The sequence below is a fragment of the Neopelma chrysocephalum genome, unplaced genomic scaffold (genome assembly GCF_003984885.1).
Source record: "Neopelma chrysocephalum unplaced genomic scaffold, ASM398488v2 Primary Assembly neopelma1_183, whole genome shotgun sequence".
Taxonomy (NCBI): domain Eukaryota; kingdom Metazoa; phylum Chordata; class Aves; order Passeriformes; family Pipridae; genus Neopelma; species Neopelma chrysocephalum.
This window is the reverse complement of record NW_020897845.1, coordinates 109,724-126,063: the sequence shown is the minus strand read 5'-3', so window position 1 is coordinate 126,063 and position 16,340 is coordinate 109,724. Positions and strand designations below refer to the sequence as shown.

General features: G+C 38.2%; 1 protein-coding gene across 2 annotated transcripts in view; it reads left to right on the top strand.

Moving 5' to 3' along the window:
• SLC38A6 (solute carrier family 38 member 6) overlaps nucleotides 1-16,340 on the top strand; it is a 41,167-nt gene that overhangs the window by 1,646 nt on the left and 23,181 nt on the right. For both annotated transcript variants that reach the window (XM_027702378.1, XM_027702377.1), the window contains exons 4-5: nucleotides 3,516-3,568; nucleotides 6,502-6,541. In XM_027702378.1, coding sequence (XP_027558179.1) covers nucleotides 3,516-3,568; nucleotides 6,502-6,541 — 93 coding nt within the window. The remainder of the gene's footprint in view (nucleotides 1-3,515; nucleotides 3,569-6,501; nucleotides 6,542-16,340) is intronic.

The window sequence follows — 16,340 nt, the reverse complement described above, 5'->3', positions numbered from 1 at the left end:
CAGTCACCTGGTTATTGTTTCCCTCTCATCTGTTTTCCTCTCTTTTCAAAGGTGGTGGGAGAAAGCTTCCCCTTCTTTCCTCCTTGGCTTTGTTTTCTTTAGCTGCCTTTGGTCTCTCAGATGATTGCTTCCCGATTCTTCTTAGATCTGCTGCTCCTGTCCTCACCTGTCCAGTGATCTTCTTCACACATTCTTAAAAAACACTCCTCAGAGGTAGGGTTACTTTTATGGTTGATACTTTTGGCTGCTTAATTATTTGGGATTAAGTCTCTGGTAATGCTTTTCTCCTCTTGGAGCTCTGCTTATTAGAAAGGAATCAGAACCTGAAACAAGTAGGTAGAAATGTACATGAGAAGCAAAAAAAGGGTGGATTTGAGGTAATTTTGTATGGCCTTTTTTTACCTCTTCTTTCAGGCTGAAAAATTCTGTATTACATAGGCACTAAGTGATATTAGGTTGTAAATGGTAAAATAATAATGAAATAATAATAATAATAATATAATAATAATTACAGAGTTCCTTGCACCTAAATTACGATGAGAGGGGAAAACTAAGGATTTAAATTGTTTGAAGTAAGAAGAGTTTGGGTATGAACCTAGACACCTAATATGTGAGAATGTTGTCCAAAGCAACAGTCCACCTCAAGAAAGCATTTTTAAGATGCAGACAGCTGAAAGCAAGGAGCACCACTGAAGTGACAGGATGAAGTATTTCTTGTCTGAAATGAGCACTTTACAGTTAATAATTAATTATAACCCAATGCTGACAGGTAGGACCAGCACCAGAACTATGTCTGGATAAGTTTGCTGGATTTATGACCTTTTGTATTTTATTTTATTTTTTTTTAAATAAGATCTGAGATTATATTCCCTATAATTACTGTCAGTTATTGAAGTAATTAAATGTTAGATAGAATTCTGAGTTTTTCCTTTGAACATTGTCTTTAAAAAGTGGGAAATATGACCTTTTGTACCTTGACAAAGTACGTTTGATTCCAAAGTAGGTAATTAAATGTTTTTCTTTAAAAAAATCCACATTCATTTGTGAACAGTCTTATAGTATCAAGCTTAATCCGTGGCAACAAATGAGAAAGAAATTTTAGTATTTTTATATTAAAAATGAGCTAGAAAAATTTAAAGGGGGCTGAAGAAAAACCTTTGAAAGTGTTTGTAAACTGTTCATTAGGAAAAAGCTGACTTATAAAATACCTTCTGAAAAGGAAGCTCTAAAAATGAATTCCATTTTAAACAGAGACCAGGATTTACTAAGCACTAGCATTTTAGTTGCAGTTTAAAAATAACTGAATAACTGAAGACACTTCTTTATGTTGGTCTGGACTTTGACAAAATCCAGTGATTTGTGTAGACCAAAAGGCTTAGCAAAAAAAAATATTCCCAAGTGTCAAGTGTTGTGTTGGGATTAGTTTAGTCAGTGTTTTCTCCTTCTGTTAATTCAGTGTATGACCTGTGTTGTTTTGGGCTGGTAAAGGCTAAGCTTGCTCTGTAAAGCAGAGGAATTGGGAATTTAAATGGGATATACTTTGAAGCTTTGTGGCTTTTTTTTCTTTCTTTGTTTTATGAGTGAGTCACAAATATTGCTGCTGCAATACTTGCCAATTTCACTTCTCGTTTAAAGGGATAATTTCCATGGAGTGTTAATGACATGATAAAAATTAAACCAGTCAGGCAGAGCTTATTTATATAAATTGTACTTAATATTTTGATCCACATATTCTTGAAATCGCAAAAGTAATGCAATTAAAGTGTTAGGGGTTTCCAGTGTTCACAGAACTAAACTGAGTGCAGAAACAGAAATTATTCTAAGGTTTCATATTGCTGTTTTGGAATTGTGTGGAAAGCTGTCAGTTCTTTTTGCTGATAACTCCTCATACATGTATGCTGTGTATTTGTCGCCATGTGGGACAAACAACTCACTCTTAAATGTGTTTAACATTTTACTGATTTTTATTTTTTGATGCCATCGAAGTTGGCTGCCTAAAATGCCCTTTTTTTTTCTTGTGATCAACAACTTTATTAATAAAAATAAGAAAAATGCAAGATAAAATTTAGTAAGACCTATTTCTTGTTTAATTATATTTGTATATAACTCATATTCGTGTAACTGGAGGTTTAAGAGATAATCCAGGTTTATGCTGAGAGCTGACTCTTGCTCATTTAATTTTTTTTAAAATTAATCTGTTATTTCATTTATTTTTTTGTAGTGTGTTGGTGTCAGTAGTAGAGCAGCATGTGAAACTGAGAAAATCATGTGAGAAAATTATTGAAGTTTTGTTAGGTTTGGGGTTCGTTTTGATTTTATTTTTTTTGTTTTGTTTTCCACCTCTGCTGCCTGTGTGCAGAACTCCAGTGAAATAAAACCACCTAATCTCGGGCAGTTGGGAGTCTGAGGCTCCAGTCCTGTCATCTGATCTCTGTGTCTCCCATGTCCCGTGTCATTTACTGCAGTGGGGCTTCACTCAGGTGTGAAGGGCTGCCCCAGCAGCTCAGGTTGCAGGGCTGGGCCCTAAATTAAGATGTGACAGGAGTAGGAGCAGTATTTTACCAAACAGAACCAAGGAAGAGAAACCAAGTGTTGTGACAGTAAAATTACGTGGGTTTGAGATGAATTTTTACCCTCTGAGGCGTTTACAGCTGTGGGGCCATTTCATTATATCCTGAGAAAGTGAGTGGGTTTTCTCAGGGAACTTTCATCTCTTTGATATCACTTGAGTTTCTAATAACAAAATACAGGATAACAATGAAAGGCTTTAATATGATTTCCTTCTCTCTGAGAAGGGATAGCTTTGAGTTACCAGCAATATTAGAAGTGAGCTTCAGCTAAAACCCAACAAAATTATACAAGAAACCACAGGCTGGTTTAATGTCATTATGTAAGTTGAGTGCAGGTAAGGGCAGGATTTTTGTTTTGTTCTGGGTTTTGCTTTGCTGTTGTTTTGTTGTTTTTTTTTTTTTTAATAATAGATTTCAACTAAGGAAGGTGTTTACCTTCAGCTCTCTTAAAAACAAATAGTGCCTGATTTTTAAAAGCTGGTGAGATGGTGATGTTTATATTTGTAGAAAGATGAAAATTTATCCTCTGTTGTCATCTTTATTTAGAAGAAAAAATGTCCTCTTTTAAGAAATAAAATATAGAAATATCTTATATCTAATTCTTGAGGCTAATTTCATAATTCTTCCCCTATGGAAAAAGTCTTTGGAAGAAGGCAGTTTGTCATTAATGTATGACTGTTATTTTTAAAATATTAGTACTTTAAATATTAAATTGAGTTTCTTTTGAGTCTCTGAATGTTTGAGCACAGAGCTGTATTTTATAGCAGGAGTACAGGCATATATAAAAGCCATTTTGTAAATAAAAAATGCTATAGAATGCTCTTTTGACCTGAATTATGTTCATTTAAAAAGGGGGAAGAAGGCAAAGATAGAGTTTTCAATCGATTTTGAAGTTAGAAATATTTTAAAAATTTAAAAAAAAATTTTTTTTTTCTTTACTAACAGCTGCCACTTCTTATGAAGACCTTGGCCTGTTTGCCTTTGGATCAACTGGAAAGGTGAGTATTTATTTTTACCTCTCTTTTCCTTCTTGGTCTCGTGCTTCTGATAAGCACCGTAAAAAGGCATAGATGAAATAAGCTGTATAATTACTGATGCCTCAGTGTGCTGGAAATTCTGTTGCAGCCTGAAGCTTTCCACTGGGTTTCAGTTTGTGTGTCCGGACTGTGGAAGCCCAAACTTCAGTTAAATGTAAAATAGACCCTCCTTAAAACGCCAGGTTTTGTGCTGCTCTGCCTTTAGCGTGTCCGTTTGTAGCCGTGGGTACAAATGTGCTCCCTGGCGTTGTTGTCCAGTGGGCTCAGCACTTGGGCTCACGTTTGTTACGGTCCCCTCGTACCTCGGCTGGAAACTGCTGAGGGACAGGTAAGTGATCCTCTGTTGGTGTTCCAGCATTTCATAGGGATCTAAGGTAAGGGATTGTCTTTCATGCAATTTCCACAACGGGAACAACTAAGAGTACGTTTCGTGCGTGGTATTTTTTTGTTTTATTTAATAAGTTCTTCTTACTTGTTGTTTTATGATTAAAAAACACTAACAAAACCCAACAAACAAACAATCAAAAACCCAACAAAAACACCAGTAAACTAACCATTTCTGGTATAAGAGTAATCAGAATTTTAGCTGTGCTTTTTTAGGTGTGCACTAGATCCATTTTTCCTAACAGACAATGTTATCCAGTAATACTGGGTGCACAGGAAATATTGCCTGTGAGTACTGCATACTTACTATTATGAATTCTATGCTCTGTGTTTCAGTAACTAAAAGCAGGTTTTACCACCCAGGTGTATGATTTTAGTATTTTACTGAAACAATGTAAATTTTTTTTTAATTAGTTCTGCTCATCAGGCTGGAGTCTGATTTTTTTATGTCTTAATGGAACCGAGAATTAAAGCTGAGATATCAGGTGTTTGTGAGACTTCCATTAGCATGAATAAGCAGATATGAGTGTAGTCTGAGGATCAATATTTATTGATCAAAGTTCTGAAGTGATCAACCCCAAGAGATAATAAACCTTGATATTAGCAAGGTATGAAATGCAGTTATTTTTTACTGGAGCTGTTCTGGACACATTAACCATAAGCCATTCCTTGCGGAGCTCACAGAAATTTAGATATTAAGGACAAACTAAAATGTGACTTAGTTTGCCTTTGCCCTGAACCCAGGGTGAACATACATAAACCAATCTTGGCAGATGTTTGTCTAATCTGTTATTTAAAAGCTTAAACGAAGAAATTTCACAGCTTCACTATGTAGCCAATGGCAGTAATTTTTTTTAATTCTCCCCAATATACTTATTCATAATTCTCAGTTTAAATAATTTGTGCTAAAAATTATCTTTTATTTTCAGTGTGCATAGAGAGCACCGGAATATTTTTAGGTTGGGAAGCTGTTGTTTACCTAAAATAATTAACCAAAGTTCACCCAGTTTTCCTGATGAACACTTTTCTTGAACACTTATCTTTCTGTCTTGAAGCATCTTTGATATTTATACAACTTTCTTAAAACTTGCCTGCAAAAGAGGCTTTGCTATTTCTGATTGTGTTATCTCAGACTGTTTTCTCTATTTGCAGTCTAATAACTCTAAATCATATTTTTGAGATCTTCCTGAATGCCTTGCTTTTAACTGATCTGGTTGATTTTTAGGCTTTTCTGGTTTCACCACAACCATTCTGAATTCTAATCTGTCTCTGAACAATTCTCACTTCAGTCAGGCACAGACTTTTTTTCTTTTGCTTTTTTCTCACTCATGGGGGAATGATGCAGTCAGACCACTGTAGGATCTTGCTTGAACTGACAGCTTAGGCTGACTAATTACTGGCTGGTTAATTACTCTTGAAGTAGAACAGTTACTCAACCTTATGGTGATTTTCTTTCAAACATATTTTTCTGAGATTTGTGAGTATGGAAATTTTCTGCCATTGGAAGATTGCTGATTCTCCCTTTCCAAAGGCGTGAAGTATTTGTTTCCATGTATGGCAAACTCCAAGATACCATACTTTAGGGTTTTTTTTCCTCCCCTTGGTGACTTTTGAACTGACTTTGAATTAATTTAAAATCTGAAATGATTTTCTAGTTGATCAGTTGAAAAAAATGGCAGCTCTGTTTTCAGATTTTATTCAAAAGTACAAATTAGTTTTTCTTCTTACTCTCACATCTGTAGCTTAATTTTTTTACCAAGTTGACTTAATGGTAGCACTCATTTAGGAGTGTTCTGCTACATCAAGAAGAGCAGTGGGTAAAAAGAAAAACTGCACTAGATGATTGTGGTATTTTAGAACTGAACTGAGAAGAAAACAGTGGGAAAACTTTTTAGCCGCTTTTAGGTTTTTTTTTCAGTTAGAAGTTAATTTTCTTTTGGATTCAGACAAGTATTTTAGTAGCCTGTGATCATTTTTTGCTCCCATATCAGCCCAGTATGAATAATCACAAACGCTAAAGAAAAGTCTGTCTGGTTTGCAAGTTTAAAAGAACAATGACATCCCTGACAGTTAAAAACACTCAAGTTTTTGGAGTGAGGAAGTGCTCTTGAGCTTGTACAAATCTCTGCTGTCTGTCTTTTCATAGCTAAATGATCATTTTCATTTGTATTCACCTGATATCAGTTAGGATGCACTTATATGTTTTCAGTGATTTAAACCCCTGATCTTCTGCAAATCAGACTTCACTGAGTTACTACTCTTGTTTTGTCATCTCAGAATAAAAATGCCTGATTTTCAGGGAGGACATTTTTGCTTTCATGTTTGTTTTAGATTGTGTTGGTTTCCATGTGTTAAACTCTTCACTAAGGAGAAGATGCCCTTCCTCTCAGGACTAGTTATCGCTGCCACATCTGGTCTGGTTAAGATGATACACATGTGTTTTATGGCTGCTGGGGACATACGATTTTAGTTACCCTTACCCTTTCTAAAGAAATCAATTTTTTTTATAGGTCCTGGTTGCAACTACAATAATTATCCAGAATATTGGAGGTAAGAAACTTCAGATGCTCCATATTAACTGTGTGGAGTATAACTTCTACAGGCTACACAGCTCCACAGACACCAAAGGCAATAATTAAATTAAAGTGCTCTTAAGAGGACAGAAAACTTAAAGGAAAGGCTTATGTGACCATGCAGAGCAGAGGGACTGTAGTCATGGGGTAGATGGGGGCAATTATTGGGGTTGGGTTGTGTGCCTGTTGCTGCATCCCAGGATGTGGAGCACATCCATTGTAGCTGGCACTGCTGGTTGGAAGGGGCTGAGGAAGCAGCATCTCTGCTCTGCTGTTCTGTACATTTGTTTCTGGTAGCTGCACTTTATCAGATCATGTGTTTTGGGTTTTGCTGTTGGAACCTGCCTATGCATTTTAGTGATTTGTGTAACAACTGAATATTTACTTAGCTCTGATGTTTCATATGTTCTGCATTAATGGGAGCCTATTTTTCCTCTGTTAGTTCAATACCTTGTTATTTGGGGAAGTTGTTTATCTTCCCAACTTAGCTCATGTGGGCTGATATGCTGACATATGCTGGGCTGTCTTCTTACACTGTCCTTATTTTGTCTTCCTTGGTGCGTGGCTTAATAAAATTACACTACCTGGTTTTGTATTTAAACTCTTACTCAGGGATGCTTGCATATCTGATGGTCACTAAGTAGTATTGCCCTTAGAAATTATTTGTCTGAAAGTAGACAGTGTTTAACAGAACAATTTTAGATTTTTTTGGCTCTAAATGTTCTGGATATTTTCTGTTAAATGAGGGAGTCATGAGAAAGCTCCCTCCTCTGTCCCCTACCACCAAGAAGATACACATGTTCACGTACATCAGAAGAAGGAAACAGCATTCCAGTGCTGTTCTTTCCTGTAGGATTACCTGTCAAGTCCAGACAATGCAGTGATTGCTGGATTTTGTCACTATGTAGACGTCTAGAACTAGACCAAGTAACTGCTTTCATGATAAACTTGGAATATTTCTGTATGCTAAAAGTTACTGTAATAAAAGCTGCCCATTTGAAATGGCTGTAAAAATCCAAGCATTAATTTTAGGCAGGAGTGACCATATTAATTCCAAGAGTAAGGACTATTTATTCCTACAGGTTTTAGAGGATGTTCTGTAGCAATGAACAAATCTTTTAATTTCCTTTCCCATTTGAGTGGATCTCTAAATACAGCACTAGAGGAGGGATACACAGTGCAGGTTCTGGAGATTCTGGGATCATGTACAAGACTCTGTGGTCAAAGGAAATATGACTCTCATTTCTTTCTCCTTGCAGTTCATAACCTTCTCTGTGTCATTTTTAATAAAATTCAGCTCAGTAACTCTAGAGCCCCAAACTAGTGCGTGCTGGATATTACCAAACTCCTTATTCCACCTTCTGTAGTGGCTTTCTCTGCCTGTAAGTTGGGCCTGGTTTGCCAACCAATGGGTTTCTGTCAAACTAATTAAAAAGCAGGGGTTTGCAAGTTGAAATGCTTCTATCAAATATTTTGAGTGACCTCATTTTGATGGAAGATTTCAGAAATTCTGGTTTGGTGATTCTGCTTCCAAGGGCAACAGGTTTCATTGAGATGGCTTATGTATCCAGTACATTCACTTGCAAGGATGGCTTGTTTTCAAATGCACTGAAGAGAGAAAGCTGACTTTCCTGCCTTGGATCTGTTGGTGTTGGTAGTGCTAAACATGCCCCAGGCTGTGAGGGTGGGTGATCTGTGGAAGCCTGGGTGGCAAGTTGGGCCTCTGGCACCTTCTCCTACACAGCAGATGTGTTGTTCTGTTACTGCAAGGAGCTGTCACAGCTTCTCTTTAGGATTTAGAGCTCTTTCTGGGAGCAGAGCTCCAGCTGCCTTATTTCTCTCCTTAACCACCACCTTTGGCAGTGCCCTGTGATGCTGCAGCCCAGGCCAGCACTGTGTCAGGAACCAATTTTGAGGGTGACTGTACTGCAGGCTGACAGGCTGCTAAAAAAGAATAAGGAAGGTTGAATAATTCACTTCTCAGGGCCTTGACTCTTGAAGGACTGCATGGAAAGAAAGGAATTTTTCTTGTCTTTCTGGTCCTTCTGCAGATTTTAAATGGGAGTGGTGAAACTGTGGAGTATAGTTTGTCCTTGAATGGGATCCATGCTGGGATTAAGTGTAAAACTTGGGCTCTGCCCACAGTGCCTTTTGGTAGGTGTTCCCCTCTCTTTGTTTTTCTGTCTGAAGGGACCATCAGCGCAGGGCCTGTTGGGCAGACATCCAGACTCTGTCAACATCTTTGATGTCAGAGTAAGGCTAAAAATAAAATTGTTTTCTGTTACCTCTTCCATCATCAGACCTGGGCACGTTGCATCATACGGTGTCTTATTTCACAAATGATGGGAGAGCATAAGATAATGAAAGATGCCTTGTGGCTAAAATAAGCAACTCTACCAGAGTTATTGTCACTATCTGCATCTGCTCTGGGCTTTTTTTACAGTTTTGTCTGATCTCTTCTAAAAATAATTTAAGTGCAGAAGTGATTTACATTAATTTGTGGTGGAGAGAGTGTTTTAGTATTCATTTTAATAGTTACGCTTTCCAATTTGTCATCTTTGCTTTTTTTTTAAAAAGAAAGCTTAATGTGCAAATTTGAATGTGACATTCTAATTGCATGCACTTAGGGATTTGTGTAGATAGGGGAATTGATTTTTTTCTACTGGCAGGATATAGGGAAGTTGATTTTTCTACTAGCAGGATATCTAACTTAAAAAAAATAAAAAATTTTGTACAGCTGCAGGAAAGCACTGGTTGGTCAAATTTGGAATTTCAAAGGTTAAAAAAAATTACTTCAAGTGCACTTCTTGGAATTTTAACATGTGTCTCTAACAAGAGTGCTCAACTTTTCCTGCAGATTTTTAATCATCCCTTAGAACACTTTGTAATGTTGATTCAAGTAACACAAATCAAATACCAAAATCCATTTAAGTACCAAGGATTAACTAAGGATGCATCAGGATAATGCAATATCCAAATGTAAATTAAGGTAATTTTAGTAATGTGTCTTAAAGACTTTATAGAATATGTACAGCTTAGAGTGATTAAACTTGGAGAAGATTTGCCTTGCTTTCCTCATAATTGGTATGTTCTTGTTCTAGCAACGTTAATAAAGGGAAGCCAAAAGGTTGAATGGGAGGGCCAGTGCTATTAATTTTTATGTTGCTCTATTTGTCAGCATTTTGGCCCAATCCAGCAGCCCTTTAATGTAAATACCTAGTGATTGGTTACATGTGAACTGCCCTGTTCTAGAAAGGGCTGGTGAGTTGTGTGTGTGGGTGCAAAGTGAACGTGAGGGAGGGGGACCATCACATTGCACCGACCGGGCTGTCAGTTTGTCCATCCGCTCCTCCCGACCCTTTCCTGCCACCCACATCTTTCCGTGGCGTGATCTTCCCAATGTCCGTTTCTTGCCTGCTGTGCAGAAGAGGATCTTGAAGGGTTCCAGATCCTGTCAGGTGCCCTCAAAGAGAGGAGAGGGCAAGTTGTAGCCCTGGAGGCACACGGGGAGGGAGGGAGGCTGCTATCGAAAACACTGAGTTCTGTGGCTCTGCTGGCTCTTCGTGTCATCCTTCCCAGGAGCAGCTGGAGTTGGACGGAGTCCCTGCTATTGTTTTCATAGCTTTGTGTTTCTAGGAAGTGAGGGATGAGGCACAGGGGGCCAAAGCCCTTCCCCCTCTCCTGCTAGGAAAGCTCTGTGAGCTTTCTAGGTGCTATCCCAAGGTGAGGAAGGCAGACAGTAATTTCTCCTTCTAGAATTATCCTCTCTGGATGTGACTGAAAAGGAGCCGCGTGCCTGAGAGAAAATCTTCAGGAATCTTGCAGCGTAAGTAGTAAAGACAGAGAAGGGCTGATTTTAGCAAGGCTGGTGGAAAAATGGAGGCAAACACAATGAAGTATTGCACAAGAGCAGCCCGTTGCCAACACTAACAAATCTCCAGCGCCGAGGTCTAGCAGGAAGCATGCGGAGTTTTCCAGCGTGCTTCCCAGGGCTGCGGGCTGCCATCAGCTCAAGGTCACCGCTGCTGGAGATGGGGCCTGGTGGCTGGGATACACACAAACATCAGCCCAAGCTGCTGAGAGCAGGAGTCTAATTATTTAAAATTTATTAGCAGCGGGATTAAGTGCTCCAGTAGAACCTGCAGTGCAGACGTGTAGCTTGGGTGGGTCCATGTGAGGAGTTTCTGCAACGGGTTTTATTTCTTTTCCATTGCTTCAGATAGGCTGAGATACATAGGATGCTGTGGGTCAGTGTGAGTAACTCACCTGCCTTGGCTTGTGCCCAGGTAGTCATTCTTTGGAACTAAGCTTTCCAGACAGCTATCTTAATTTTACAAAGAATTATTTACTTTCTAGTATAAATACAATTTAATTCACTATAATTTCTGTAACTGGTGCTTGCCGATTTTGTTTCCATATTCTGCACTTCACATGTCCTCAATAGGTACAGGTTTCTCTTCTTTCTAAGAAAAAGTAATGAGGCAAAAAAGATTGTTCCGTGTCCCTGGAGCGCTGTTTTATCCTCGGCGCTGCCTGAACGCTGTAGGCAGTAACTGGAAGCTGCAGGATTAGTTCCAATGGGCGATGCTGTTCTGTAGCTGCATTTTACAGCCTGTTAATACAGTCAAGGTGACAGACAATACACAGAGACCCCGCTGTGAGTGCAATACACCCTGAATATGTATTTACATTCGGGTGGTTCGTATTTTTCAAGCGTCCCGAAGTGAATCGAGAGGCGTAACCACCGGGAAAGGCAGATCCTTAAAAACAGCAGCACCACCATCTGCTGGCCTGGCCCGGCCCCACACGCCCTGGGCCGCCTTCCCGGGAGAGCTGCCGGCAGCCCGGCGCCTCGGGAACCTCCAGCCTTCTCCTGCTGTATTCCACATCCCCTTCCCTTTGTTTTTCTGTGGGGTAAACAATGAAATATTTAACTTACCTCCTCCCCATGCAAATTTATATACGTGTGCTTTCTGTGAGTCACTGCTTGCAGAGACTGAAGACCTTGTTTTATCAAGTTAATTGGGCGTTTTCCTATTGCAAATTAGTTTCTTTTGTGTTTTTTTTCTTTTTTCCCCAGAGTTCATTCATTCTGCAATTTAGTTCTAAAAGTATTTACAAAATTTGTTTCAAATTAAAACAGAGCAAATTTTTTTTTCAGAATGAGGGGGTGGGTGAGAATAACCTTCTTTTTGTAAGCAGAGAGAACAATACTCAACCAACTTTGAAAATAAATGAATGGTGCAAATCATGGAAGACTAAAATACAGTTTGCTACGTGCTGAGACCTGCATCCTTAATACCTTAAGAAATTACTGAGCTTCCTTTAAGTATGGGAAATCTAATTCTGTTTTCAAACAAACTCAAATGTTTGTTTTCACAGCGCGGTTTGCTTTTGACCTGAAAGCCTAATTATCCTGACTGATTCAAAGTGAGGATTTCCAGTGCAGAGCTGCCTTAATTAAGGGCAGGTTTGTCAGCTCCTGTACTAATTTAACAATTGATAACCCATGCTCCCGTGTTTTCCTGTTGCAGTGAATAGTTTTGGGAAGTTTTGACACTGTAAAGAATATTAAGCCTGCTTTAAGTAATAAAAAAGAAAAAAAACTTAAAAAAACCCAAACAAACAAAACAAACAAAAACAAAACAAAACCAACAACAACAACAAAATCCCAACCCGCAACTGTACTTCAGAATGGAATATGGGATGAACTATGTAGGAAACTTCTCTTTTTTTAGCATAAATGTACATATGTAATAAATCTGCTGCCCAAGTGTTCCCTATAGAATAAGAAGGACTTTTTGTTTGTTTTTTTAAGCTTGCCAGAGGTAAGTTCCAAAAAAATTTGGGTAAAAGATAAAGGTAGAAGGAAAAGGAAGCAGGGGAGCAGAAATTCATCGGGATGAGTGTCCGTAATATGAAGACTGGCAAGGAAGTTGACAATATTTTTCACTTCTCGGAATATGTCCATGTTAACAAACATCTTTCACACACTCTATTCTACACCTGTATTTTAAAACAGACAAATTATCCCAAGATTTTTTTTTTTAAGCTTCCACTAAGAGGAAATATTACAAACAATCCATCAAGGTACTGAGAGACTTCTTAAAATTGACTATGTGGGGGATTCAGTGCAAAGTAAACACAAAGAGCAGACTTTTAAGACCATGTGGTGTGAGGGCTGAAATGGTTGATGTTTTGCAGTGGCATCCATCCATCAGTCCTGATGTTTCCACAATTTGAATTACATATAAGAAGCTCAGTGCAACACTGAAGTACTTCCTATTCCATTCTTATTCTTTAACAGGAAAAATGGAAGCTTGCCCAAAATACTCCCTAGTTTCACTTTCTTTCCTGAGCTCCTTCCCTGCTTTCCTTTTTAACTTTGCCCCGTTGTTTGGATTAGGACAGATTCAATTTTAAACAACCCCTGTATCAGCAGAGGGAGGCACGAGCCCAAAGGGGTTTGTCACGTGCAGTTGATATGAAGGATCCAGCTTGGATGGGCTGGAGTGTGCAGGGACTGGGAGTGTTTATTCTGCTATTTCTGCTCTTCAGCCTCTGATCTTTTTCAGTATTTTGGGAAAACTTGGTATCTTCCTGTCTGAACTCTTTAGAGGATGAGAGTTACAAGCATTTTCATTTATCTCCTTTCTCTATAGACATTTGTGAGGAATCCCTGTTTTACCTGGTATTCCCCCAGCTGAAAATCAAGATCACTCTGTCTACTTTTGACTCCCAAATATTTTTGGAAGTAGGAGCTGTGGAGCCTGTGTGGTTTTATTGATCCAATCTGGTTTTTTCCCAGCCTTCTGTCTTCTCTTGTGGGAAGGTTGGAAGGGAGCTTGCTTCCATTTTTCCCCACTGCTTAACATCTTTATAGGGCTCTAATATTATCAGTGGTAGATGAGGGAAAACTGTTCAGAAAAGTTGGTCAGCTTGTTTAGTTAAGTGATTTGAAGGGATTTATCACAAATAAATTTAATATATGTATTCTCTGATGTAATTGCTATGGACTTCAGCATTTGGTCTCGTTTTGGGTAGGACAATAAGAAAAAGTTACACTTTTTTCTGGTAACCAAAAAGCCATCCACATGTTTGATTTTAAGATTGGGCTACCTCAGAAGAGATATTTTGGGGACAGTTTTAAAAAACATAACCTTGGCTTCCCTTTTCTCCAGCACCTAATGTTTTTTCAGATAGGGGCACATATCTTCAGTGTTGAACAGTGTTGTAGCACAGCAAGGATATTCTGAGTAATATATGCATGGTATGTGTATTTCTAGAGAGTCACAGCTCATGGTGGCACTGCAGGCTATAATAATGGAAGTGTAAAGCAAATATATTTTGTATTTATCAAACATCTTTTTTCTGTCAGAGAGCTAATACCAAGTCTTCAGAACACGATGACGTGATACGTACTTTAAGAGTGTAGTTTCTTGCTGCTTTCAAGGAGCCTGTTGAATAATAAACTGTGAATATAATCTTGATTTCTGCTGAATACTGGTTTATGGCCTGTTGAGAAGTTCAGAACTGCTTAGTTCTCCATCGAGTAGCTCCTGGTGCCTACTGAAAATTATCTAAAAATAGCATAATACATGCAGATTTGGGACCTGAAAATTAGGAAGTGACTATACGAAGGTTGCTCATGTAGTTGTAGTTCAGGACTTCCTGTATCTGCATGTTGCTGAAGCCTCAGACTGTGCCCTTGCACACTGTTTGTTCTGCAGGAAACCTGTCTCGTTCAGTCCCAAAATAGATGTCTCATGTCAGTATTTCAAAGTGGAATAAATCAGAGCACACGGTGGGGTTTTGTTGTGTTCACTTGTGTCACAGTTCAGTCTCGTGGCTGTGTAATCTCTTCCTTCCGTTCCACATCAGGGCTGCCAATGAGGGCTGACATTTAATTTGCACAATGTAACTTGACGTGGCTTCGCTCGTGGTGGGTGTCAGGGAAGTGAAGTACAATTTGTTATTTGGAGCAAAGGATACAGGACTTTTTGTCTGTCATATTCAATGCACTTTATTCCCCGAGTAGGAATTCCTAGAATACGATAGACAAAATTCTGTTGTATTGTTTTAGTTTTTTCTTGGTTTAGTTTCAGCCTTAAAACACCAAACAGAACCATGTTCTTTGCTCACTTTTGTAGTGTGTCTCAGAGTTACACAGTGGTTAGTGTCTCACTTGACACTGAGTAAAGCTACAAGGAGCTGCTTCTCTGAGGAGAATTAAAATTGTGTTTGTAAGTGAACTAAAAGCAGGATTTGGCTTTTTAAACTGTATTTACTGTGGGCATCCTGCTCAGGTTTATGTATGAGATTCAGGTCTTATTTAGGCATCAGGGTAGAAATAAAATTATTTATTATTAATTATTCATCTTGTAGAACAAATAAGAAAATTTAAAGAGGGGGGAGAAAATCCTACTGTGTGAGATTGTTTCCCATATGCCCAGAGAAAGGAAGAAAGATGCAAGTTTCTTGGTGCAGGATTGGCTCCCTCCTTAGGAGTGGAATTCAGTGAAATAGGACTCCTCCTAAAAACAAAGAGTAAGTGCACAACAAAGGATAAGTGATCAAATGATTAGCCAGAGGCTAATAGGAATGCAAGGGCAGAGTGACAGATTGCATATTAGGAGGAAATCTGATCTGGAAATTAATTCAAAGCTTTCTGCAGCGGGGACTGCAAAAGAACCAGTTTTGAAATCTTCCTGAAGGACATAAATACATGCAAATTCTGACTTGCTTGTGTATAAAGTATTGTGTCATACAAGAAAGAGGGCTAGTGGATAAATAAAGTTGAATTACAATTTGGCAAAGTTTTCCTCTCCCTCTTATTTATTTTTTTTTAAATTAGGGTGAAATCTGCATCTGCCTGCAGCTTAGTGTGAGAAACTGTGTTAATTTACTTACAAATTCTGGTGATTTAGAAACATGCATGCTGCAGCCTTCTCTGTGGTTGGATCTACATCCTGTTGTATGCAAACAGGAGAGTAAATCAGGGCAGCAGATAAATAGCTCACCAGGCACAATCAACAGCTATGTGTCAACAGGGAAATGCACTTGAATATTGGAAAAAAAAGTGCTTTTAATTATGAAGAAGTGAATATTTCCTTATTTAGTGATGTGCCAAATTGGTTTTAATTTATCCTTGTGGTAGGTAGATGTCACTTTGTATTAATAGAATTTGCTTTCTTTATAGAGACCACATTACCTTTCTTGAAAATGTAACAGTAACTGCTGTAGGACACCAGTGTCTGTATCCACACTTCTTTTAAGTTTCAAAACATTCCTTAAAAAAAACCCCAAACCAAATGTCAGCTTATGGAAGTTTGCTGATTTACCTTTCCAAGATGTATGTTTTAATTTTAAAGCATTAGTAAATATGGCACGGTAAAATTGTACAGAATTACTGAGTACAGAACAGTAAAATTGGAACACAACAGATAAATTTTTGTCAAGGATTAAATGTAACTAAACTTTTATTGGAAAGTTACTAAAATTACTGGATGCTGAAGGATGGAAATTAGTTTCATGTAGGCTTTGATACTTGTTGAAGCTCTTTGTAAAGCTGATTTTTCTGAGTAATTTTCTGCTAGTTTTTGATTCGTATAAACACTTGCTGCTTACATGAAAAAGTGACATGAACAGTATGTGAAGGTGTCAGATTAGTGTAAGTTGTAATTTAATAACCCTCCCATTTATGCCTTTGATCATTTTATGTAGTAAAGGAGAAAACTGACACAGTGAAGGAGTTTTTGGATTTATGTGTTTGTATC